This window comes from Myotis daubentonii, chromosome 1 (assembly GCF_963259705.1).
Source record: "Myotis daubentonii chromosome 1, mMyoDau2.1, whole genome shotgun sequence".
NCBI classification, from domain to species: Eukaryota; Metazoa; Chordata; class Mammalia; order Chiroptera; family Vespertilionidae; genus Myotis; species Myotis daubentonii.
Window position 1 is genome coordinate 174,202,342 of NC_081840.1, and position 27,598 is coordinate 174,229,939.

At 41.2% G+C, this 27,598-nt stretch overlaps 1 protein-coding gene and 1 pseudogene across 6 annotated transcripts in view; both read right to left on the reverse strand.

Annotated features, from left to right (window-relative positions):
* HERC3 (HECT and RLD domain containing E3 ubiquitin protein ligase 3) overlaps positions 1 to 27,598 on the reverse strand; it is an 86,042-nt gene that overhangs the window by 41,147 nt on the left and 17,297 nt on the right. For 5 of the 6 annotated variants that reach the window (XR_009448751.1, XM_059665552.1, XM_059665561.1 and 2 more), the window contains 7 exons: positions 17,589 to 17,748; positions 13,019 to 13,095; positions 11,940 to 12,161; positions 10,912 to 11,003; positions 9,112 to 9,242; positions 8,085 to 8,245; positions 6,092 to 6,168 (listed from right to left, as the gene is read on the reverse strand). Coding sequence is in view for 4 of the 6 variants with exons in the window: in XM_059665552.1 (XP_059521535.1) it covers positions 6,092 to 6,168; positions 8,085 to 8,245; positions 9,112 to 9,242; positions 10,912 to 11,003; positions 11,940 to 12,161; positions 13,019 to 13,095; positions 17,589 to 17,748 (920 nt within the window). In the remaining 2 variants the exon portion in view is untranslated. The remainder of the gene's footprint in view (positions 1 to 6,091; positions 6,169 to 8,084; positions 8,246 to 9,111; positions 9,243 to 10,911; positions 11,004 to 11,939; positions 12,162 to 13,018; positions 13,096 to 17,588; positions 17,749 to 27,598) is intronic. The other variant, XR_009448752.1, reaches the window with a different exon arrangement.
* On the reverse strand, positions 3,822 to 5,559 carry LOC132241475 (transmembrane protein 234-like; annotated as a pseudogene).

The following is a 27,598-nucleotide window of genomic DNA, read 5'->3' on the forward strand; positions in this document are numbered from 1 at the left end:
GCGCCACCCCAACTTCAGAGCTCCCCAAGGATTGACTGGGGACTGAGTTATACTGATTGGCAGATCAACTTCTCCCTCTGCCCAAACCTGACTCCTTCATTCCATGTAAAGGTTGTTCCACAACGCACTCCCCAAAACAACTTTCTGAACATAAATCTCAGTTTCAGAGTTTGTTTCCCAGAGAAACCAACTCAATATGACTTTTCCAGACTTCTTGCCCCTTGGCTGAATCACCGTAATAGCAAGGTTTTTAAGGTATTAATCATGTGCCATAAATATTCACTGAACTCCAACAAAATATATTATAAAAAGCTGTTATAATGTATATTGCAAATAATCTATAAAAAATGACTCTTAGTTTCTTGCTCCAAGTTTATAGCTATAAATTTATAAAGGTGGCAAAAGGACATGTCGATAGTGGACTTAAAAATTCTAAATGTTGCCCAGGACTGTACATCCTTTATTCAGTGAGATTTTAAAAACATAAGCAATTTTATTTTAAAAATTTTCCCTTTTCAACTAATTTTCCCCAAATCCTATTCTTGATGTAGAACTACAAAAAAGCTGAAAGTGCTTTATGCCTCCTATACTTGTCAATAGAAAAGAGCAAAAAGTGCCCGTTTGGCTGTGTGTCGGCCTGCGGGACTGAAGGATCCTGGGTTCAATTCGGGTCAAGGGCACATGCCTGGGGTTGTGGACATGATCTCCAGTAGGGGGCGTACAAGAGGCAGCCAATCAATGATTCTCTCTCATCATTGATGTTTCTATCTCTTTCCCTCTCTGAAAGCAATAAATATATATATATAAAAAAGCAAAAAGTAATAGTAGAGCATTCATCCACCAATTCATAAAATGATCATTTTTTTTTCTAGTTTGCATCTACACATAAAAACACAACTTTCAAAGCAAATTTTCTTGGTTTTTCTCATAATTATGAGTTAAGATATCATTATAAGGGAAAAAGAGAAGTCGTGTTACAAATCAGAGATGCTTGCCAAAGTTTTTGATCCGGTTCATGATAATTATTTTACTAAAATGGCCACAGACATCTATTGAAAGAGCAGAAGTCATCTTGGATTATATAGATAAAAATCATAAGACAAAGTAGACATTTGAGCAAATACAAACACACTCTGGTTTTTAAACTATTGTTGTTATGTAAATTTTAATTACTTCCCCCGTTGAAGGGTGAAGCTGAACACAAACTTATAAATAAAATATAGACATGGAATTATTTTCTCATTCTTCCTTATATGTCCACCCAATAAACTTCAGATGCCTTAAATAAAGTACAATTTCAGACTTATCTAAAGATCTAAGAAAAAGCATCAATTTTCTTCTAATCAATGTCTTCTAATTACATACAGGCCAAAACGAAAAAGTTGGTCTAGGACAGTGTTTCTCAACTTTGGCTACTCTTGGATCACCAGAGCAATTACAAATCTTGGCGGCCAAGTCACACTACACCAATTCAATCAGATTCCCTAGGGGCATTAGCATAGGGCCCCCCAGGTGATTTCAATGAGCAACCAAGTTTGAGAATAACTGTTCTAAGAAAAAAGAGGATTATGTCACACTCAAGCAGTGGTTCTCAACCTTCCTAATGCCGCGACCCTTTAATACAGTTCCTCATGTTGTGGTGACCCCCAACCATAAAATTATTTTTGTTGCTACTTCATAACTGTTATTTTGCTACTGTTATGAATTATAATGTAAATATCTGATATGCAGGATGTATTTTCACTGTTACAAATTGAACATAATTAAAGCAGAGTGATTAATCACAAAAACAATATGTAATTATATATGTGTTTTCTGATGGTCTTAGGCGATCCCTGTGAAAGGGTCGTTACACCCTCAAAGGGGTCACGACCCACAGGTTGAGAACCACTGCACTAGAGGCTTGGTGCATGAATTCATGCACTTGGGGGGATCCCCTCAGCCTGGCTTGCACCCTCTTGCAGTCCCGGAGCCCTCAGAGGATGTCCACCTGGACATCCTTAGCACTTCCGCAGAGGTGGAAGAGGCCACCAACACTGCACTCACCAGCCCTGAGCCTGGCTTCTGGCTGAGCAGCGCTCCCCCTGTGGGAGTACACTGAACACCAGGGGGCAGCACCTGCACTGAGCATCTGCCCCCTAGTGGTCAGTGCACATCATAGCGACCGGTTGTTCTGCTGTTTGGTCAATTTGCATATCAGCCTTTTATTATATAGGATAGCAGGCTTTCAGAAGGATACACACACACGTGCACATGCGCGTGCACACACACACACAATCCCAACTGCATTCCCTCTTCAGTCCTATCTAGGGAACAAGATGAACGGAAAAATGGCTATGGTTTACACTCACTAAATTGCCAAGACCTAGAATCAAATGTAACAAAGGAGTACCTGAACATAACTCCTCCCCTCCCTTCTTCCACCTCAGGCCTGGTATTAATGAGTCAGCATTTTACAAAAATGGAGCCTGGCCATAGCCAGTTTAGCTCAGTGGATAGAGTGTCAGCCTGCGGAATGAAGGGTCCCAGGTTCAATTTTCCGGCCAAGGGCACATGCCCAGGTTGTGGGCTCGATCCCCAGTAGGGGGTGTGCAGGAGGCAGGTGATCAATGATTCTCTCATCATTGATGTTTCTATCTCTCCCACTTCCTTCCTCTCTGAAATCAATAAAGAAATATATATATATATTTTTAAATGAAGCCTGTTACTACACAGATGCTTTTTATTGGTTCTTTAAGTGATTCCTTCATGTGATATGGTAACAAGATAAACATGATTTGATCAGTTTCTGTATCTAAACAAAAATCTATGGTTAATGGCTTAAGTAAAAATCTATAGGTTTTTTTTAAAAAAGAGCAACACCTTACCAAGTAATACCCTATTTTTATTTTCTTTTTTCCCTTGCAATCTTACATTTTTAATGCATACTACTCTTAACAGGTGTTTAAACTTTAACCTGCCCTGTTTCTTTAACACTAACCTACTTCACTTCCTTCTCATCAATGTTTTGCCAGTCACATCAGTGTTAATTAGAGTAAATTTAAAATTCAACTACAGCTTTTCTTCCTCTTTGGCTGCTTAAGGATCGGCTGCCATCATGAACATCCCAGTAACTATCCACACCAAGAAGTTGCTGACCAACCGACTACTTCAGTGGGAACAAATGGTCATCGATGTCCTTCACCCTGGAAGGAAACAGTACCCAAGACAGAAATTCAAGAAAACTAACCAAAATGTTTAAGACCAGCAGATGTCATCTCTGTATTTGGATTCAGAACCCATTTTGGTGGTGGTGAGACAACTGGCTTTGAAACAATTTATGATTCCTTGAATTAGGCAAAGAAAAATGAACCTAAACATAAAATTTGCAAGATATGGTCTGTATGAGAACACCTTTAGAAAATAGCAAAAGGAACCCAGAACAGAATGAAGAAAGTCAGGGAGGCTGCAAAGGCCAATGCTGGTGCTGGCAAAAGTGAGCTGGAGACTGGACAACAGAAGGAGCGAAGATTCTTCAGGGATATTACAGGGCGGGGCAAAAGTAGGTTTACAGTTGTGAGTACTTGAAACACAGAGTTTATTCTTGTATTATTATTGATTAATTTTAATTAATTTATTAACTTATTATATTACTTTATTTTTTTATTTATCTTTATTGTTGAAAAGTAGATGCCCCCCTTTCTTTCCCCAATGACCCCCTACACCCCACTCTCTCTCCCTTCCCAGGCTTCCACCAAACAACTGTGAACCTACTTTTGCCCCACCATGCTGTATCAGATAACATTTATAAAAGGAAGGAAACTAAGTTTTTTGTTTTGTTTTGTTTTGTTTCTGTTTACTATAGATTTATTACGGGCTACTACTCGCCAGGCATTACGCCAAACACTGGTTAGGCAGTGCTGGGGCTCACAGGTGTCTTATCTATTTGAGAGGGGCAGACATGCAAGGCTAACAGACAGCTTATCTCCCCTACATCTGCCATTCTGAGGCACCTCCCTTCCCTCTGCTGGTAGCCAAGGCGTTCTGAGTCCTGGAGGCCTCCTGCTTGCATTTTTGGCTTAAAGACTAGAGCTGGCCCTTGCAGTGCAGCTGGGGCTCTGAAGTCCATTGACCCTGCTGTTGTGAGAGTCAGAACAGACCACAGTGACAGTTGCCGAGCTGGGGGACTCATGTGACAGCAGGAAGAGAGCTGCTGGGGCCCAAAGGTTACTGAGGTTGAGTGTGAAGTTTCTTGTGCTAAATCCTAGCCGTTGAACAGCTCTTGAATGTTACAAAACCCTTTCACTCTTGTTCTCTTATTGTGATCCTTGAGGTAGTAATTATCCCCATAAGAGATGAGGAAGCTGAGGCTAAGATGGAAGTGCTAGGTCCATCGCCTGCACCTCATGGCCCAAGGGGCTTCCTGGAGAGAGCAGAGCTGGAGGGTGGCGTTGGCCCACTCAAAGGGCAGACGGTTGTCCCTGGGTCTTGCTCACTGAGCTTGTGATGCAGAGTGTAATTCCTGCCGTGGTGAGCACCATGCCTGCAAATGTTCGTTTTCCACCAATATCTTCTCCCAGGATCTTTCCAACAATCAGTGTGAAGACGATGGACAGGGAGTTACTGATGGGCACAGCTAGAGTTAGATCTGTTGATGCCAAGGTGAAGTAGTAGAGAAGGAGCCACACTGGTTGAAGAAAAAGGGCACCAGGTACTCAGTATTGAGGAAGAGGGTCTTCATCTCCTGCAGCAAGTGCCGGAGCCAGGTCCGCTCGAGGACGTGCCGCAGGCGGGAGGAGGCCCGCTTCAGCAGCGGCTGGGTGCCGCCCCACAGCGCGGCCACCGGAAACTAAGTTTTATGTTGAATTGCACAGGAAAAATATTTTTGGATATTTCGAATAATATTATTCAAGTCAGTTTCTTAGGAATATGAGTACTTTGAACTGTACTACTTGTGGTCAAAAAGTTATTATTCTGCAGAGATGCAGTGTTTTTCATACTTCACTTTCTTGGCATCTTAAAGAAACAGAATAATTTCAGCTTTCCTCAACATTTCTCTGTGAAGCACTGAAGCGGGGTCTAAAATCAGAGCTCCCAATCATCCCAGATGGTGCCACTAAACAGAACCCTCTTCAGGCTGCTGACCTGGAAAATATCTAATTATCAGTTTTAGCTGTCCAACCCGCAGCCTCAGGCTCCACCACAACCTTTTCTACCAAAAGCACAGAATTTTACTAATTAGAAGGTAAGAACATTTCATATTTAAGGATGGCAAAATATCAGACTGATGGGGAGAATTTCCAATTTGGAATCCTTTATCATCACCAATGCCCCTTCCTTGCTCCTCCAGGATAGGATAAGGATCAATACGGGATGGGCAAGAGAGAGGAGAGGAGAGAAAGCACAAGAGTAGAAGAGAGGATGGAGGGCACAAAGCAATTCTCTGGTGCTGGCTGCAGACTGATTTTCCTCATCCAGGAAGAGGGCAATGAATTAAGCACTGTTGCAGATACCTAGGCCATATTCTCCTACCTTCAACCACAAAAGATACTGGAACCTCCTTCTTCCTGACTTACACATAATAGTAATGCAGGGGACAATATGAGGAAAATTTTAGTTTGGTGCAATGAGCAGAGTATAAATGAGAAAGGATAGTTAAATACTGGGGTATCTCTTCTATATTTTGTATATATTCAATCATGTAAAAAAAAAAAAAAAAGAAACCCACTAAGTTCTCAAACACCTAGTATTTTCACTACTTCAGGGAGAAGGAAAGAAACAGGAAGTCTAATAATGCCAAAGTACATATGAACTATCTAGGTATCCTTAAATCTCTTTTGGAACAGATATAGATACAAATAATTTTAAATGATCAATTAGAACTCTATGACTAAAATACCAGAAAAAAAATATTGGCACTTCAAGGAAGCAAAATGAAGCTAATGTCTACAAGGTTTAGTTTGCTTATTTTAATAAGATAAACTGGTAGAAACAAAGAGTAACATTGCTCTTGTGTAATTATTTATTTATTTTTCCGTATAATTATTTATTAAAATAAATACTGGTTCACCATCATTCAACCCCCAAAGTAATAGTCAAAAGAAAATTTTACCTCATATTTGGAGCAAAGTACAAAAGTTTGGTCTCCTCCAGAGAAGATCTGCTTAACAATATGATATTTAAAGCGATCTGTCAAAAAAATTTTCAACAGCATATTTTTCAATAATTAAAGTTTTTCCTTGATCCCTTTTCTAATATTCCAAAATATCCTTCACAATGGTTTCCTTTCCATTTTAATTATGTCAGAGAAGTGGGGGGAAAAAAACTGTCTCCTGGCTCTCTGCCCAGGACTGTTTCTACTTCAATTAAAAATAAATATATCAAATGGTAGACTCCACTCTAACCCTATCTCCATCCCCTCACCAAATGCCAGCTAATGCTGACCTCCTTTCTATTTTTCATTCTAGTTCTGTCATGCCACTGACCTGCAATTTAAAACGGTCAGTACTATGAACAGTAACATCTGCCTAACAAAGAATTCAACATCTGGTGTGGTGCTCCCTGGCCCCTTCAGGATGAAGCTTGCCATGTAAGAACCTGCGTGTCCTACTCCTGCTTTGTATGTCATCACACTGTGTCTGTGGTAATACTCTAATACCATCACGCTGCTTTTATTTCTAATCTAGTACCATTCCATTCCCTGTCTCCATGCCTTTTCCTTCCACCAACACCAGCACACACTGTTTCCATGAATGGTGTCTTCTAGAGCATAATCGGAACAGTGCTCCTGGAACTGGGCCATTGTGGTACACAGCACCCACTCCCTCACAGTCCTCTACCTGGCTGACTTGGTCCAAATCATCCTTTAAGACACAGCTCAAACTTCCTCTAACTGGAATACTCCTTGAAGCCTTCCCCTGTGTTCCCACAGTACCATGAAAGTTCCTAAAACCACAGCATTTACCATAATAAATTGAAATGTACCTACTTATGTTATAAAATCATTTTGGCAAACATTGTAACACAAGTTTATGATCACATAAGGAAAAGGCACCTAAGTTAGGTTGTAATTAAACTTCGAAACTTTGGGTTTCAAATCAACCTTTAAAACACTTGAGTATTTAAAGTTAGTATATAAAGTTAGTATTTCTTAAACACATATATTCCTAACATAATAAGTACAATATCTTGAGAAAAAGACATTTACAAATGACAGAGAGGACACCAAGCCATTCTTTCACTTTTTGGAACATCGCAAAAAAAAAAACCCCAAAAAAACACCTCCTGTTTATTTTATCTTTTACGTTCTACATTTTTAGACACTCATATATTCATTCCACAAATATTTACTGAGTGAGAAGTTTGCGCAAGGCCCTGTGCTGCAGGCTAGGTTTACAAAGAGGAAAAGATTCAGTCCCTGTCCTGAAGTTTCCCACAATCCTGAAAGTGTCACTTTACAGTCTTCAAAATTAATTATTAAATTATGCTTCTTGTAATGACTCTCCAGCTCCATTTCAGCCTCTGCATTTATTCACACTGAGCCTGCCTTATTTTGGACACTATGCTATTTAAACTATTTTTTTAAGGAAAGGTGACAATGGCATAAAATGAAACTGTGTCATCTTATGAACAAAATATTAGCAAAGGAAAGTAACACAGTACAAGTATTAAGAGCACAGGCTTTAGAATGAGGCAGATCTGAATTTAAATCCTGCCCTAGAATCTCTGTGATCTTGGGCAAGTTACTTAACTTCCCTTAAGACTGTTTCTTCATCGCCGGCATGAGGATAACAACCACTAGTTTTTAAAGTTATCCCAAGTGCTTAGCATAGTAACGGAACTTAGTCAAGCATTCAATAAACATTAACTTTCATAGTAATTAAAATGTCTACCAAAGTTCTTGGGGCCAAAAGAACATTTTCTGCTTTATTCTTTAGGATCTCACCTATATAGTTAGTACTCAAATATTTGTTGATTGATATTAAAAGAAAAAACCCTCATATTCATTCCCTCAAAAGACCTCAAGGAAAAAATAGAAACATGTTTTCTAAAACATTGTTTCTGCCATTTAAATATCATTAAATTCTAATGAAAATCACTCTTACCAGCTGTGGCTGAAAGCTGACCACTATGGGCAGCCCAGTAGCCTTTCACAGGAGATGGGCACTTAACATTACAAGTATGTCCAGTTCCTAGTTGACCTCTTGCTCCACAACCAAATGCATAGATGAGTCCAGAAGAAGGCACGAAGGCAAGGGTGTGTTGTCTGGGGAAATATAATTAAATTAAAAATAATTACTGAATACGGATATACACTCAGACTCTGACTTTTAACATCCACATGTTGAGCACAGCAATTCCTAGGCATGCTCCTAGAAAGCCTCCCCCATATTTCTATGTGACTCTTTTCACAGTGGCTGGCTTTCCATACTCCTATCCTCTGACGCTCTTGGTCATGGGGAAGATGGCAAGACTTGGGAAGAGCTGGATGTCCTGCTGCATTTGGCCTTTAGGATGAGAGGGAAGAAGGCGGGGGACCAAGCAGAATTTCTTAGAAGTTCTCGGAGGCTCTCTCACTTTCCTTTCTTCATGTCTTCCCCACATCCTGCTACTCTTTATCCCAAAAGAAGCCTAATGTCCCCATGTTCCTCTGCTTATCTAAAACCCTTCCTTACCACACCCTGCTCAGAACCAACTCTCCCCAAACTTTCACCATAGGTGTGCAGCAGCTATGATTTCTTAAAATAATAGTGATTAGGTCTAACCACATTCTCCATCACTACAAGACAAGATTCATTTCTGGGTCTAAATAGCTAGTAGGGCCCTAGCCAGTTTTGCTCAGTGGATAGAGAGTCAGCCTGCAGACTGAAGGGTCCCAGGTTCAATTGTGGTCAAGGTCACATGCCCAGGTTGCAGATTCGATCCTCAGTAGGGGGCGTGCAGGAGGCAGTCAATCAGTGGTTCTCTCTCATCATTGATGTTTCTATCTCTCTCTTCCTCTCCCTTCCTCTCAGAAATTAATAAAAATATATTTAAATAGATAGATAGATAGATAGATAGATAGATAGATAGATAGATAGATAGGTAGATAGATAGATAGGTACTAGGAAGCTCTTAGGAGCGAGCACTCACCTGCCACAAGCAATCTGAGTTACTTCACTGCCCATCAGCTCTAGAACTCTTCTTGGATTAACCTCATCATTCATGGAATCATGTCCAAGTTGCCCGCAGGAACCAGCACCAAAGGTAAACACACCTCCACTCTAACAAGGAGCAAACATCACATGACTGCACTGGACTGCTGAGTCTGAGTACACTCCTCTCAAACCTTCTGCGTACAAAATTCATATCACAAATGGTCTGTACAAAGACACTATGCTCACCTTATACTTGGCCAAAATCACTGCTATGGGACATTCATTAAATAAAATAATAATAATAAAGGAACGTAAGATAACTTTATGGAACAAAGACAGCACTGCTCAAGGGAATGTGTGCCAACTGTAAATTTTGAGAACTGTTTAAAAGTACAATGATGTGTTAGGAAGCAAAACAAAACAAAAAGAGAGAAACAAAGAAACAGATGAAATGAGATGAATGCATGATCATTCATATATAAAACAATTAAATGCTCTACAAACTCCTTGGTTAAGTAAGATGTATTTTTAACAGCTACACTTGAACAAATGCTAAGGTATTTTATTATAGTGAATCTATAATAGTATTTATCCAACATGAAAATAATTTTCACTCTCTTTAGATGTGACTGTTTTAGAAGCAAAAGAAATAGGTTGATAATTTTTAAATGTTAATTGCATTGCTCTTTTCTAGATATAGGGTTGGACAAAAGTAGGTTTACAGTTGTGAATACCCAAAACAGAGTTTATTCTTATATTATTATTTATTACTAGAGGCCTGGTGCACGGATTTGTGCACATTAAAAGGAAATTAATTAGAAGGTGGCCGGTGGGGCGGGACTGGGTGAGACAGCCGGACGCCCTGGAGCCAACCTCCCGTGGTCCCTCCCAGGCAGGCCACACCTGGGGCAGCTCCAAAGCTCAAAGGGCGTCTGCAGTCACCACAGCTCAGCAGTAAACCAGATTTGGGGCCGGCAGTGCCACCCACAGCCAAAGGTGGAATCATGTAGCCCCATGAGGAATCGGGCTCCCTTCTCTCTGGTTCTGGGGTGCATCACCCGAGAACCGCCACTGCCAAGTCACCGCAGCTTGGCAGCTCCTGCATTGAGCATCTGCCTCTGGTGGTCAGTGCACGTCATACCTACCGGTCAATCGGACGGTTGGATGGTCACATGATCGCTTAGCCTTTTATAAATATAGATTGTATTATTTGCCATATGAACAACTGTAAACCACTTTTACCCCACCCTGTATTTAAATGACTTACTTTAAAGGAACATAGAATGTTGCTACATATACTATATTTTAAGGTTATTTACATAAAAGTATTTTTAAACACCATCACCACTCTCTCTAAACACTATAAAAAATAATTAATCAAAAAAATTTAATCAGCCATGACCAGTTGTTCAGTGGTTAGAGTGTTGGCCTATGGACTGAAAGGTTTAAGGCCAGTTGCCAGTCAAGGGCACATAACTCAGTTGCAGGATCCCCAGACCCAGTAGGAGCTCGTGTGGGGGACAATTAATTGATGAATCTCTCTCATGTCGATGTTTCTCTCCTCTTCTCCCCCTCTCTCTTTCCTCCGTCTCTCTTCCCCCCTTTCCTCCCCCCTCTCTCTCTCTTCTCCCCCCACCTTCTTTCCCTCCCTCCTCCTTCCTTTCCACTCTCTCTAGAAATAAATGGAAAAAATATCCTCGGGTGAGGATAAAAAATAATAAAATACTTAATCAATGATAATCATCCATGTCATATCCAGTACCAGATTATTCCAGAATACTCCAGAGTCCCTTACTTTTGTGAGGACCGCTGTGTGTTCTTCTCCACAGCTAATATAGACAACTTTTTGCGTTCGTAAAAGTTTCACATGGCAAGGGGACTCTCGATCTAGAGTAAGATAAATATCAGAATGTCACTACCATTTGCCCTTGAGATGAAATATACATACTATCTTAGCATGAATTTTGGGTCCCCTGGATGGCTGACTCATATATTCATCTTCCTGCATACATCTTCATTTGGATGTCCAACAGACATCTCATTTAATATATCTAAACCGCAATGCATAGTTTCCCCACACTCCCCAACTCTGCCTGCCCACCTCCTGCCCATCCCCCACCACACACAGAGGTTTCCTCTTTTCATAAATGGTAACTTTATCCTTCCAGCTTTTCTTCTCTTTATTTAAAACCACACATCCAACTGGCCCCATCTTCAAAGTCGATACAAAATCTGACTTTACTCCCACTACCTCCATACTGCTCTTCCAGCTTCCCCCTGGACCCACTATAGCCAGAGTCAAGATAAATCACTCCTCTCCTCAAAACCCTCACCGAGAAAAGAAGCCAAAATCCTGACCCTGCCCTACCAGGCTCTACATGATTGACCTACACTGCCCATCTGACCTCCAGCTCTGCTATCTTCCCCCAGCTCACTCTACTCGAGAACACCATGTATCTTCCTGCATCATAGCCTTTGCTCATCCTGCTCCCTTTCACAGGAACATTCTTTGCCCAGATATCCATATGTTACTTTTCTTACCTGACTTCCTACAGGGCTCTGCTCAAACATCCTCTTATCAGAGACGCCCTCCCTGACCACAAATGTAAAAACAGGATATTTTCCTCTCAAATCCCTGACTATATACTTACTGGTTTGTGCCCACCATGCAATCTTAACTAAGCCTAGATCTTATCTGCTTTGTTCACTGCTGCACCCTTAGTAACTAACATGGGTCCAGCACAGAGTAGATCACCAGGAAACATGTGTTAAACGAATAAATGTGTTTTTGAACAAAAAGGTATGTATGAAGAGTTTACCTACCTTCTTCATCACTGAGCCCTAGTTGCCCTGCATTATTCATCCCCCAGCCAAAAACAGCTCCAGAGAGAGACAGGGCAAAGCTGTGGGCCCCTCCTGCAGCCACCTGAGCCAGCGGGATCCCCTCCAGGGACCTCACCCGCTGTGGGCTGGCTTGGGAGGGAAACTCCTTCCCCAGGCCCAGCTGCCCATGGCTATTCTTTCCCCAGGTGAAGAACTGACCATCTGAAATAAGAACAGGATAACAAGTATTACCAGAAATGATACAAGTTCCATCCACAAAAACAATCCGTTAGAACAATACAGTTGCCCAGTAGGATCATTTGTTAACTGATCCCATACATACATCAAACCTGCCCCAAGAGCAAGGGAGCAGAGGCACTTCATGCTGTAAGGCTGTCCTAACCAAAACTCCCACTTGCCTTAACAACAGAGAGATAAGCTAAGTCTTACTATTCTTCAAAGGCTATTAACAGTTATGCAATTAAAATATCAAATGTTTAAGACAATTCAGTTTTGAATAGGCCAATTACCAGGCTTAAAACCACTAAGCAAGATGAACTATTTCTGAACACCCCAAGGCCATGAGACCCAGGATTTCAAGAGGTTTGGCATGAGCTGAATTACACCACAGAGTATCTATCAGAAAAGGACATGTTAGTGTAGATTTCCTTCAAATTTATTCTAACAGAGAATACAGTATTATTTGCTGGCTTAGGTTTCTCTAGCTCTTTCTTTGTCATTTATTGGGGTACCCAATAGTGGGATAGAGCTTGATAATGAGGTGCAGCTAAGAAAAACCAATCTTCTGTAGGCTCATCTGCTCAAGAACACTTGGGTACAGTCCTGTCTGCTGCTTGTCTTCCCCTGCGAGAGAACTAGAGCAGCTATGATGACCACCTTTCTCATCATTCACACCTGAGAAAAGTAAGGGTGCCGGAGAACGGCCACTGTCCAACAGCAATGCATAGACACTAACCAGTTAATTAAAGGTTTCCAGTTAGATAACATCACACAAAAATGCAAAGAGAATTGGTCACAATAGTAACTTAATATGAGCATATATTTCAATGTTACATTACCAGCTGCAAGAGCCAAGCAATGCCAGTTGCCACAGGAAACTTGTAAGATTGTCTGCTGGTTCAGCTTTTGTATTAATCTAAAACAGAAAAGACTTTATTCTTAAGAAGGACATTCACAAACAATATTCCCACCTAAATAAAATAGTTGTAATAAATAACATCATCTTTCCTAAAAGACTTTTAAATATCAAATATATAATCTTGCATGATATAATTCTATTAGGTCTTTCACTTATCTCCTGCCTCAAAACACAAAAAAAAACCTTCTGCACATAAACCCATTACCACACCCTCTGTTAATTCCCACCTGTCTTCTCCAATTCAGGGACAAATGGAATAAAGCTACAGAGCGACTATGGTTAGTGTCTGAATGACTTTCAAAATGAGGGCAATGCCATGATCCAGCAATTCCACTTCTGAGTATACAGCCTAAAGAATCGAAAGCAGGGTCCCAAAGAGGTATTTGTACACCCACGCTCATAGTAGCATTTTTTACAATGGCCAAAAAAGGTAGAAGCAACTCAAGTGTCCATCAACAGATGAATGAATAAACAAAATATGGCATATAAATAGAATATTAATCAGCCTTAAAAAGAAAAAATATTCTGACACATGCTACAACATGGATGAAACTTGAAGACATTATGCTAACTAATAAGCCAGTCACAAAAAGACAAATACTGTATAATATGATTCCACTCATGAAGTACCTTGTATAGCCAAATTCATAGAAACAAAGTAAAATGGTGGTTGCCAGGGGTTCAGGGAAGGAGAAATGGGGAATTGTTGTTTAATGGGTATAGAGCTTAATTTTTGCAAGATACAGTTCTGCAGATTGGTCACATGTGAATATATTTAACACTACTGAACTACAGTGCATTAAAAATGGTGAAGATGGTAAATTTTATGTTGTGTATTTTTTACCACAATTAAAAAATAATAATAAGGACAATGCCTCCAAAATCCTGATTTCATATGATTACTTTTCAAATTGCATTCCTCTGCTTGCTTGTGTAAAGACAGGTAAGAACAGTACCTTTTTCACAGGGGTGAGAATTTAAAAAAAAAACACCAAAAAAAAAAAAAATGTAAGGTACCTTGCACTGCCCAGAGAGTTGGGAAGCCTGCTCTCTATTTTAATGTCCCCAAGTTGCCACACTCCTCTTCATTACGTGATGCCATAGAAATAAAGGCGTCAGATGGACATGCCCTTGGAGTGGGGTATTTTAGGAAATAGATACGGGCGGATATCAGTTTGGTAGCTGTCAATTTTGTTAATATTTTATTTTTTCAGATATAAGAAAGTTAAAATAGAGTTTGCATATGCATTTAATAGCAAATGGTACCCCACTATTTTTTATTGAGATAATTGTAGATTCACATACAGTAGTAAGAAATAATAGAGATCCCTTATATACTTGTCTAGCTTTCCCCAATGGTGACATTTTACAAAACTGTCTTATCAGAATACTGGCATTAATACAATCTACCAATCTTATTCCAATTTCCCCAGTTTTACTTGTACTTATTCTGAGTGTGTATTAATTTTATCACCTGTGTATGTTCATGTATCCACCATCATAGTCGAGATACTGAACAGTCCCAACACCACAAGGATTCTCTGGTGTTGTACTTTCGTAACTACTCCTTCCCTCCCCCATTCCTAGATCCTGGCAATCACTAATCTATCCTCCATCTCTAAAATTTAGTCATTCCAAGAATATTACGTAAATGGAGTCATACACCAGGTAACCTTCTGGGACTGTTTTTTCTTCCACTAAGAGTTAATTCCCTGGACACTCATCTAAGTTGCTGCATGTGTCAATAGTTGTTATAACTCCACTTTTTTTAAAAAAATATATTTTATTGATTTTTTACAGAGAGGAAGGGAGAGTTAGAAACACCGATCAGCTGCCTCCTGCACATCTCCTACTGGGGATATGCCCGCAACCCGGGGATATGCCCGCAACCCAGGTACATGCCCTTGACCGGAATCGAACCTGGGACCTTTCAGTCCACAGGCCGATGCTCTATCCACTGAGCCAAACCGGTTTCGGCAACTCCACTTTTTTTTAAAGCTGGACCATTAGTTACTGACTAAGAGACCAATGTTTCAGAAATTTACACAGCAATAGCCCTTTTTCTGACCAGTTTCCACTCAAATTCTCCACAATTGTTCCTTTATGGGTCAACATTACCCTTGGCACAACCTTCACAACCACAGTTACAGAAGGAAAGCAGGTCAAAAGGACAAAAATAAATGGGGAAATTATATCCTTGAGCTGAGAATTGAGCCCGCAACCTGGGCATGTTCTGACCGGGAATCCAACCGTGACTTCCTGATTCACAGGTCAATACTCAACCACTGAGCAATGCTGGCTGGGCTACCTACTCATCTCATCTATCCTCCTAATAAATTTGTAAAGGCACACAATACATAACTACATTTTTAAGTCAGGAAACTGAAGCTTAGATAAGTTAATTTGCCAAGGTCATTCCCCTAATCAATAATAGAGCCAGTATTAGTATCTGAGGCTATTTGACTTCAAAGCTATGTTACTTTCCACAATACTAAGTTACTAATTAATAAATTTATTTTAATTAAGTTATAATATAAAATTATACATAAACCAAAGTCTCAAGAGTCATCCATAATTTAGACACAACTAATGAAAATTAAATTGCTACTATAACATAGATTATTTCATTTTCAGAAATGAAATGCCACTAAAAGCCTTTGATTCTTTAGCATCAACAAATGTAATACTTTTGTTATTAATGTTATAAATCTTTTCCACAATTTCATTAAAATATACCACCCCTTTTTCTTATTATCACTCTCCTTCTTCCTCCAAAATTAAATTAATTTTTGGAAGTAATGAATCTGAGACATTACCTATTCTAAATGAGGAAGTGAATCAAATCACTCTTACCTCCATGTTCCTCTTTTCCTTAAAACAGCTTTTGTTTAAAAAGACAAAAATCTAAAAGGGGCAAAAAGAAAGAAGAATATATTGTCCTTTAAAGGGGACAATAATTGGGCAAGGTCCAAAGAGAGGCCATTTATTAAAGATATTTGTGCTGGGCACCCTTAATAAAGGTGGTGCTAAAGTGAATACTCCAGATCTCCTGCCATCAAGAGGTCCCAGCTTTGTACTAGAAATAGTCACTAAAATAATTACAAAGAACATGACAAGTACTACAAAAGGGGTATGTATATATTTGTAGTATAAAAAAACACACAGGAATTAAATGGTGGAAATAAACTGGTGGCCTCTTTGATCATTAAGATCCTCAACAGCCCGGCCGGTATGGCTCAGTGGTTGAACTCCAAACCATGTTCCAACAGGTCGCTAGTGTGAAGCCACAGCCCGTGTGGCCTCGGGTTCAAACACTTGGAGAAAGGTCTGACGCGCAAATTAAAACACAAGACAAGAAATATAAATTTGAAATTATGGGGGAAGCCAGTTGTGAGCTGGTACAAGAAACCAAGTTCCACTGAGTCTTCTGTACCATATGCTTTTATTTACTAGAATACACAATTGCTTTTTAGGAATGCAAACAGACATGTCAAAGGTGATTGTTTAGTAGACAGTAAGATTATCAGGTTGGGGGAGTTTGCTTTAGGCCACTGATTCAGCAGTAGGTAATAAAATGCAAATATTCACCCTGTGAATATCAAAGAGCCCAATTCAGCCTTCTGACTGGCTTCTCGAATTTATATTAATTGCTGTTGATCTTGGTTCTCAGCAGCTAGTTCAATTCCCAGTGAGGGCACATGCCCAGGTTACAGGCTCAATCCCTAGGAGGGGGTGTGCAGGAGGCAGCCGATAAATGTTGATGCATTGATATTTCTAACTCTCCCTCTCCTTTTCTCTCTCTCTCTAAAATCAATAAAAACATACTTAAAAAACAAACCCTCAACAAACTGGCACATCACCCACAAAAAGTCCACTTGAAAGTAACTTCAATATTTTGTATTATTTTTTAGTGGTGAAGCATCTGTTAGATATTTAGCTAAATCATCTAAGATTTAGAAGTAAATTATTTTAGAGAAAATAATTTCTGTATAATAATTTCTGTAAAACCACTGCATTAGTATTATTGTGTTAAACAGCTTATGCATATTTGGTATTTTAGCTGTTCTTAATGCTTGGGTAATTTGGTTTATTATTAGAATAAAAGGTCAGCCTTGTGACTCTAGTTTAAAGTGCTTAATTGAGTATTTGATTTAAGCTTGCAATATTATGTGAAAGGTTATTTGAAAAGATGCTTTTTTAAATTCAAAAATGTATCGAGTTCCAAGCACTGTTAGTAATTAGGCTACTAAAATAAATAAAGTACATTCCCAAACTACTCACATTTTTTACCTTGAGATATACACTTCTGTAAATAATTACAATTTTTATGACAAGTTCTACAATATAAGGCACAGCAGTGGCACAACGCAGCAGCAATTAAATGAAGAAAGCAGAAACTAAAACAAGATGTCTAACAAAGCAACAGCAGGAAATAATATTTACAACAACTGACATTTGAAAACTCAGATTCCTTTCTATGACATTCTTACCTGGGCACTGCCACTGAATCCTCAGTAGTCATGAGTCCCAGTTGACCATCACTTCCTGCACCCCAAGAAAACAGCTGGCCCCGGTCACTGAGGGCCAGACTGTGGGACTCGCCACACGCCACATGGACAATATGCTGATCTGCCAACGCTCCAATTTGCTCTGAAAGAGACCAAACCAAAGGAGGAAAATGTACAGCCCAGAAACAGGAATTAGGTTTTAAAAAATAGAAATAGAGGCAGGGATACATGGAACAGACTGCTGGCTGTCAGGATGAAAGGTGAAGGCATTAGCAAAAAAATTATATATATAATATAGACACAGACAATAGTGTGGTGATAGCCACAGGGAAAGGAGGGTGGGGGGGCTAGGTGGAGGTGGATAAAAAAGGGGAAAATGGGGACAGAAAGAGACTGCTTGGGGCAGTGGGTGCACCATGCAGTGTGTAGATGATGTTTTATTGAGTTGTACACTTGAAATCTCTATGTTTTTCAAACCAATGTCACCTCAATAAATTCAATATTTTTTAAAAAAAGAATTTTGCATAGGCGAGGTAAAGAGTATTTCCAAGACAGCTATGCCGCAGACCTATGCGGCAAAGTTGGAGAATGTCTCCAAGGTAAAAAAGGAAACACAATCTTATGAGTTTTATATTAAGTTTTACAATTCTGCCGAAACCGGTTTGGCTCAGTGGATAGAGCGTCGGCCTGTGGACTGAGAGGTCCCAGGTTCGAATCCGGTCAAGGGCATGTACCTGGGTTGCAGGCATATCCCCAGTAGGAGATGTGCAGGAGGCAGCTGATCGATGATTCTCTCTCATCGATGTTTCTAACTTTCTATCTCTCTCCCTTCCTCTCTGTAAAAAATCAATAAAATATATATTTAAAAAAAAAGTCTTACAATTCTGTCAGACAAAACAGAAGTTACTATGCCCAAGGGGGGGGGGGGGGGAGGAATAATTTATTCCAGAAAAAACTAAACATTTTACAGAAAGTAAAAGCAATCATGGAGAAATCAGAAAGGACACATGCACCCCTATGTTCACAGCAGCACAATTTACAATAGCTAAGATTTGGAAACAAATCTTAAGTGCCCACCATCCGATGAGTGGATTAAAAAACTGTGGTACATCTACACAATAGAATACTATGCTGCTATGAAAAGGAAGGAACTTTACCAATTGCTACAGCATGGATGGACCTGGTGAGCATTATGCTAAGCGAAATAAGCCAGTCAGAGAAAGATAAATATCACACAATTTCACTCATTTGTGGAATATAATGAACAACATAAAATGATGAACAAAAGAAGATCCAGAGACAGAGTCTACTTAGAATCAATACTTTACCACTTCAAGTAGAATGTAGAAACCTTACCACCATATACATCTCTTTACCCTTCCCACTTTAAGTTATAGTAATCTTAAATATTACATCTGCATACATTGCAAACTCCATCACAATGATACAATTTTTGCTTTCAACCATCAGAGATGTATTTTAAAGAACTCAAAAAGAGAATAGTCTATATTTACCCAGACATCTATTTCTACCGCTCTTCCTTCATTCCTGATGTTCTAATACAGTCCTCCTGGTATCATTTTCTTGCTAAAGAACTTCCTTTAGCTATTGTTTAGAATAAATTTGCTGGCTGTGAATTTTCTAGTTTTTTCTTCACCTGAGAATGTCTTTGTTTCACACGCATTCATGAAAGCTAATTTTTGCTTGATACAGAATTCTGGGTTGACTTCTTTTCTTTTAACAATTTTAAAATGCTGTACCACTGCCCTAGCCGGTTTGGGTTAGTAGACAGAGCATCAGCCCTTGGACTGAAGTGCCCTGGGTTCAATTCTGGTCAAGGGCATGTACCTTGGTTGCAAGTTTCTCTGGCCCTGGTTGGGGTTCATGCAGGAGGCAACCAATCAATGTCTCTCTCTCACACATCAATGTTTCTCTCTGTCTCTCCCTCTCCCTTACACTCTCTATAAAAGTCAATGGAAAAATACCCTGGGGTGATGATTAACAAAATATACATACACACACACACTTACATATATATATGCTGTACCACTTATGGCCTCCATAGTTTCTGGGATGGAATTCACAGTCATTTCAATAATCACCCCCTTGTAGGTAATATGTTTTTTTTTCTGGCTGCTTTCAAATATTTTCTTTGTCTTTAATTTTCAAGTTTGATTTTGGCCTGTCTGGATGTGGATTTCTTTGACCTTATCTTGCTTGGGTTTACAGGACTTCTTGAATCTGTAGGTTTATGTCTCTTCTGCCAAATTTGAAAATGTTTCAGTCATTATTATTTTCAGCCCCACATTCTTTCTCCTCTTCTGCTAGGACTCCAATGATATGAATGTTCTTGTCCCACAGATTCCTAAAATCCTGTTTAGGATATTTTATTATTAAAGCCATAAATCTAAATTTACCATGTATGCTTTTAGATGCAAGAAACCAAATATACTGAATTAGAACATATGGAGGCCTGTCACAGGCAATGGGAGGGAAGAAGTATTTGTGTTTTTTTAGTCATTAGTATGCCACTAGTCAGAAGAAAACCAGCTGTAGTGACTCAGTTATTTTCAGGAACTCAGATTTGCCAACCATGCATAATATGATGCCTTAAAAGGATTTTAAAAGAGAAAGACTGTAAATTAGGAAACTACCTGACACCTCTGGGAGACGGAATCCTAAAAGCAGAAGGGACCTCTGTGGTGGAGATACAGTGGTATATATAACTTGTATAGCAATTACCTGAGTCCTCCAATTGATAATTCAAAACCCTTCCAAGAAGACTGAAATCTTAATGCTCAGGCACAAAATACTAAGGTCAGCTCAGATGTTACCATAGCTGCTTTAACCTTCACAGAGCTTTCCTTTCCTGTACAATGACAGCAGAAGAATGCCTGCATGGGTACCTACAAGAACTAGAGTATAAACTACAGGAACACTGCCTCACATTAAAGAAATGCTAGGAAACACCTGCTGACTATATAAAGTCTTTAATACCAAAATGCAAACAGCATTAAGATGTCTCAAATGACTGCTAAGGAAGTCTCGGACATTAAAATACTACAATTCCTAGTAAAAGGAGAAAACAAACTAATTATTTCAAAATCACTGGAAGAGTTCATGAATATTTCAAAGCATCATCATCCTTTACAGTGGGAATGGAGAAACTAAAACATTTTCAAAAAATGCATCCATCAGAAGTGACAGAACCAAGACAGGTCCATTTAGAAAATAAATTAATCTGTGTTAGAGCCACTAATGTAAGTAGGGCATTGTTAAGAAATCCCAGTTTCCCCACTTCTATATGCCTCCTTTATTACAAGAGGCTTCCTCACGTACACATGCTGCAGCCCCTCTCCCATCTCTGGAGAATGGGAGGTGGGGGCTGAAAATTCTCATCTTTTTTATTTTTTTTATTTTTTTTCCCTTTATTGATTAAGATATTACAAATGTGTCCTTATCCCCCAATGTCCCCTCCTCCCCCCCATCCTGCCCTCACCCTCACCACTGCTTGGTCTTTCTGGTGACCAGCCCCCCATCTAGGAGCCCACCCAATCACCTCATTAGCACAAAAGATGCTCTTAGTGCTCTTATCACTTAGGAATGTACAAGTTTTTTAGAAGCTCTGTGCCAGGAATGGGGTAAAAAAAACAAATATTAGAACAAGAGATACTTATATAGTGCTCTTATCACTTAGAAAATTATGAGGGCTTTTATGGAGCTCTGTGCCAGGAACTAGGAGCAGAGACCAATTTACATGTTTATCTCATAAACATTTGTTCTCATCCAGAATAAAAACCAAACCCTCCCAATTTTTACCACATACTACAGTTAACCAGTAGCACTATTCTATCTCCTTAGAGCTCAAATATTTTAACTTTGGCTTCCTTGGAAGGCAGCCAAAACCCATGGACTGACCCAAAAGATAATAAAAAGCTCTCTATACTAAATCACAAAATATACACTGGAAGCTGATGTGTAATCACAACAAAATACTTGCTAGTCCACTTCTTTTCAGAGAGGCTGTGTAAAAAGTCCCTATTTTTGATTAACCATTTAAACTGTGGTAAAGGGAAAAATTATCTTTGATTAAATCAAAGGATAGAGAGATAACATATTTATTAGCTTTTAGGTAAAAATGAAGAAAGCACGGGAAAATTAAAATTATGATAAAAATCCTACCTTTATCTCCTAATAAAGTAAATAGTAGACACCTAATGTTAGTATACTACCTATCAGTACAAACTTTAAGGCAGACATTTTGACAGTATTCCATAAGCTTTAGAGTTTTGCATAGTCTTTGATACAACAGTTGAATTTCAATAAATATATCATAAAGAAATACTGTACATTGCACTGCTATTAACAGAAAAAAATTAGAAGTAAATTGGGATTATACACTATAAGTTGAAATATGCAGTCTTTTAAAAGGCTAATATAGATCAATATGAACATGATCATCATAGAAAAATATTCATGAGATATTGAGAGGAAATGAATGTTAGAAAGAAGTATTATAATATGATCTCATTTTTAAAAGTTATGTGCCCTTGACAGGAATTGAACCTGGGACCCTTCAGTCCCCAGGCCAACTCTCCATCCACTGAACCAAACCATCGAGGGCAGAAATACCTCGTTATCATACGTCTGACTCACCTGGGCAGCCATGCAATCTTGACCAGAAATAAATTCTGCATAAGAGCCTAAAAAAAGTCAAAGTGCCCTACTATCTACACTAATAAAAGAGAAACATGGTAATTGGCGTACGACCGCTACCCTTCCCATTGGCTAATCAGCGAGATATGCAAATTAACTGGCAGCTGATGCCAATAGGGAGGCTTGCTTGCCCCAGCATGAGGAAGCCAAGGTTCCCCGTCTGCAGCTGGGGGGCTCTGAGCTCCTGAAGCAACAACTCCAAAAGATACAATGTTTCAATTATAGAAGCTAAAAGATGGCGGTTAATTTGCATACTCAGGCTCCAAGCGGAGCGAAGCCAAACAGCCCTGAAGCGGCAGGGCAGAGAGGCCTCAGGGCCCCAGGAACAGTGGAGCAGACAGGCCTCCTGGCCCGGTATCAGTGGAGCCGCGAGGACTCAGGACCCCGGGATCAGCAGAGCCGTGAGGCCTCAGGACCCCGGGATCAGCGGAGCCGAGAGGCCTCCCGGCCCCTGGGATTAGCGGAGCCGAGAGGCCTCCCTGTCCAGGTTATCAGCGGAGCTGAGAGGCCTCCCGGCCCCTGGGATCAGCAGAGCCGCGAGGCCTCAGGATCCCGGGATCAGCGGAGCGAGAGGGGTCCTGGCCCCGGGATCAGCAGAGCAAGGAGTCCTCCCAGCACCGGGATCAGCGTAACAGGGGGCAGCGACCAAACCCCTGATCGCCCTGCAGCTCTGTGCATGACAGGGAGCGGCGCCCCAACTCCCCAATCGGCCCTGCTCTGTGCATGACAGGGGGCAGCGCCCCAACTCCCCAATCGGCCCTGCTCTGTGCATGACGGGGCGGCGCCCCAACTCCCCAATCGGCCCTGCTTTGAGCCCGACCAGGGGCTGCACCTAGGGATTGGGCCTGCCCTCTGCCACCCGGGAGCAGGCCTAAGCCAGCAGGTCGTTATCTCCCGAGGGGTCCCAGATTGCGAGAGGGCACAGGCCGGGCTGAGGACCCCCCCCCCCCAGTGCACAAATTTTTGTGCACCGGGCCTCTAGTTTTATATAAATATGCAAATTACACAGAGCAAAATTCAGAGTCAAAAATGCATTAAAGAGGAGAACAACAGTAAAAGTGAAAGAAACCCAAAGCATGGCTTCTTCTTGACTCGTGGGTCTGGCCTTGCCATGGCCAGTCCAAAACAAGGGACAGAGAGTAGCCACTTAAACTAAAACAGTAAAGGATTCATTTATCTCGAAGTTTTTGGCTCCCTCAAGTCTTTCCTATCACAGAGCTTTGTTTCACTGGTTGGTTTCGGCCCCAGGCACTAAAGCCTGAAGCTCTCCTGGCTGGACACTCATGATCAATCCTAAGAATTTCTCCAAACAGCTCCCTTTGGCTGGAACACTGCCAAACTGAATGGTTCATTTAAACTGAACAAACCTGAAACAGTGGGCTGACCCAAAATACCTAAATCAAGGCAGTTAAATGGTAATCCATAAAGTGATTTAGCTAAGAGATGACAGTGAGATTTATTGTTTTTCTTAAGTTCATAAAGTGATAAGGAAAAGAAATTCTGTAGGTCTAGTGACCCTGCCCAACCATGGGTGAAATGTACTAGCACCTTCCCCCATTCAACCTATATCTGCACAGGTGAGAGAGAAGGAGGGGGCAGAGAGAGAAAGAGAAATATCACTCATTGCTCTCTGGGCACTGGTCCACCCCTTCCCACTCTTAATTACATTTTGTCAGTTTAGAAATATTAAAAGCAGCTATTTACAAAACCTAAAAATACAAATCCCCCACTATATGAGAGGGTAGCAGATGCTTTACGACAAACTAGAGGCCCAGTGCATGAAATTCGTGCATGGGTGGGGTCCCTAGGCCTGGCCAGTGTTCAGGGCCGATCAGGTTCCCTGCCTCCCCGCCTGCTCCTTCCCTCACCACCCACCCCCAGTTCCCCGTTCCAGCCTGGGGCCAAGCCCCAACCAGGTGATCGGGACCTGCCAGCCAGGGGGAGGATGGGGGAGGGACCCAGGAGGTTGGCTGCCGGCCCCCAGGAGGGAGCCGGCCCTTGGCCCCCCCCCCAGGAAAGGGTCCCCAACTGCCACCACCCACCCCCAGTTTTCCGTTCCCAGCCCAGGGGCCCAGCCCCAATCCAGAGATGGGGGCCTGCTGGCCAGGGGGAGGAACTGGGGGGGTTGGCCGGTAGGCCCCAACAGCGATGGGGGACTGCAGGCTGGGGGAAGCTCCTGCATTGAGTGTCTGCCCCCTGGTGGTCAGTGTGCATCATAGCAACCGGTCGTTCCACTCATTCTGTCATAAAGGTCGCTTAGGCTTTTACATGTATAGATAGATTAGAATAGTAAGAAAGAAAACAGGCATCTCGTCAATATAAGTTTTACCCTCAGTAACCAATGGGACAGCATGAAATAACCAGAATGACTAGTATATTCATGGTAACTCATTCGTTTCTAGTCATGCCAGAATGCCTGTACCCCTTACTTGGACGTGATCTCTTACAGAAATTACGAGCCATCCATAAGCTTGTTCAAGATGCCCTGCCAGTGCCACCTCAGACTCTGTACATCCTTTCCAGCCTGGGGGCTCGGTGTGGGTAAAGAAGTTCACGACCCCAGGACTCACCCCAACTTGAAAAGGACTATACCTGCAGAAAATTGTATAACAGACTCAGATGATGCCTGCATCTTCATAGAAATGGCTTCAGAAAGACAAGGACAATTTTACCTTATATAGAAAGGTCAAAGAGTGGACTTTAGTCACCTCCCTAAAATGTTTGTATAGCCCTACCATGTGTCATGTTTGATAGCATGAGATTTAGCTGCCTGAAGCGGCCATGGTGCCAATATTATGTTTCATTGTATTAATATGTTGTATTAACCTATGATTCTCTTGCAGGTTTGAATGTAGCTGTAGCTGTGGACCGGTGATGGTCTACAGTCCTTGGTAGTTTTTGGGAATAACTGGCAAGTGTCCAGTCTCCCACACTGAGGGACATTGTTATAGCTATGTGTTAGCTGTCCTGGAAGGGGACTATATGGAATGAACCCCAAAAGTAAAGGGTGTCTGGCTGCCAAGAGGGCAGATGCCCAACTGGACAAAGAAGAATACCCATCAGGTTTTGGTCTCTATTGAGAAACAGCTGACAGTTGGCAGCCTGTGTACTGTCTTGCAGGCCTGCATGACCATGCCCATGTCAGGGATGGTACAAACCTCGGCTGTAGAGAGCTGGGAAAGGCCTATTTAGAATGGAAGGTCTGAGGCATAGTTATGCATTTTTAAAGGACTGTCTGACAAGAAAAATCAGAAGATCTTAGAGCAGATCAGTATGTTTTTCTCCTTATATAATTCCTCTGAAATCTGGCAATGCTTAATAAGTCATGGCAATACATTTCTTTGCATGAAATCAGTAAGACCAGTTTTCATTAGTGATTTTATTAACCGGAAACTTTGACTGGAGTATCATGTTTTAAAGAAACCTGTCTGAGCTCTGAAAACTTGAAGCCAATAAGAGTGCCACAGAGAAAGCCTGGTATCCTGCTTGGGGGCCCTGAAGATGGCTGGCACTGGAGCATCAGGCCCATGCCCTACCATCACTGGCAGTTGGTAAGAGTAGAAGGGGAGCAATAAGGACGCCTCTGCGTCCCTGCGGAACCCCCACACACTCTGGGCCACAACTAGTAGGAGGGCTACTGAGATGGGCCTTAAAGCCTAGAGCGTGGGCTCAGGTGGAGTTGCTACAGGTGAGGGATTCACCTAACACAGCAGATATGGCAGGCAGGCCTGATGGCAGCTGGATGGTTTGGCTTCCTGGCCCTACGGGGCACATTAAGATTCAATCATGAAATTCCAGCAAAGGTAGTCAGTTACCATTCTTTTGTGTTTATGCAAACATCAGGCCAAATTGAATACAGTAGATAAATTAGTCTTGATTTGGCTTTTTGATAACCATAGAGGAATTTTAAGGAGAAAAATCCTATTTTAATAGAGGTTGTTAAAACTGAAATGTTTTCTTTCCCTTCCACCGGACCATTTGTTATAGTTTGTCTCTGCCAGATCACAAGCCCAGCTCCTTCTGTGCCCAGAACAGCAAGGAGCCTGATTGGAAGGTGACCTCTGACCAGACACACCCGCTGCAGATCACCCTCAAGAAGACAGTGGGCCTCAGCAGACCCCTTGTAGTCCTCCTGATGCTGTTGACTTTCGGCCCTTGCATTATTAACAAACTAATCCAATTTGTCAAGAAGTGTATAAAAATAATTCAGTTGATAGTTCAGTCCATCTCATGATTGAGCCGGAAGTTCCAAGACAAGGGGGGAATGAAAGGACAGAACAGGACTGATAGCTGTGTCCTTAACCCCTCTTCCAAAAAAAAGCCGCAGAATGTATCAGTTACTCAGCTTGCCCTTATCTCAGCCAATGGGAAAGCGGGGGAAACTAGCCCAAGGCCGAGAATATGCTAGCCACCCCCCTGTCTTTGTGTAACTCAGACCCTAGCTGCACCCTGCCCTTGCGTCACTAGCCCCCGGCCCTCACTCAACCAACCGGAATCGGCCAAATAAGTGGTCAGAGTGTGCCCCCATCCCCTGACCCCAAGCCCTATAAATTCTTTGTTCCCTTGGGTTTCGGGGCTCTCTCTTGCATCCAGTAATGGAGGCGGGGGGGGGGACCAAGTCCCGGGCTTGAATAAAAGACTCTATGCTTTTGCATCGGACTCGGCTCCCTAGTGGTCTGTCTTGGGGGATCTTGAAATCTGGGCATAACAATGGCAAAGTAACAAAATAATAAAACCCGTTAGACATTTTACTTATTTAACACTTTTGTACACTATGTGCCTACCACATTGTACTTAATACTAAGATACAAACATGAGTAATATACTAACTCTTAGGAAATACACAATTTGACATCACATATCATATAATAAACACTAGAGAAAGTCATTGCCTCATGGTAACAGCCATTAGTTTTGTTTTAAAAGCAGATGTGAAGATTTGAATTCATAAATTATAGATCATAATATGGAACAAAAGTAAGACTCATGATTCCACTTTAAGGTGTAAAAGACCCAAATTTGCACACAATTATGAAATCGGTCTTGTGGAAGACAATATGCATTGCTTACCCATCAGCTATCGCCCACTTCTTTCTTGCACCAGAACCGTCAGGGATGCTGGGCCGCTCCCCAAACCTAGCAGGCAAGCTTTGACTGTGCCAATCAGATAATTCTTATTTCACTTATGCATGAAAATGATTGCTCTCAGTTGGCCTGTAACCCAGACCTGGCCAATGAGACAAAAGAGGATGTATGTTGGAGGTTCCTGGGAAAAA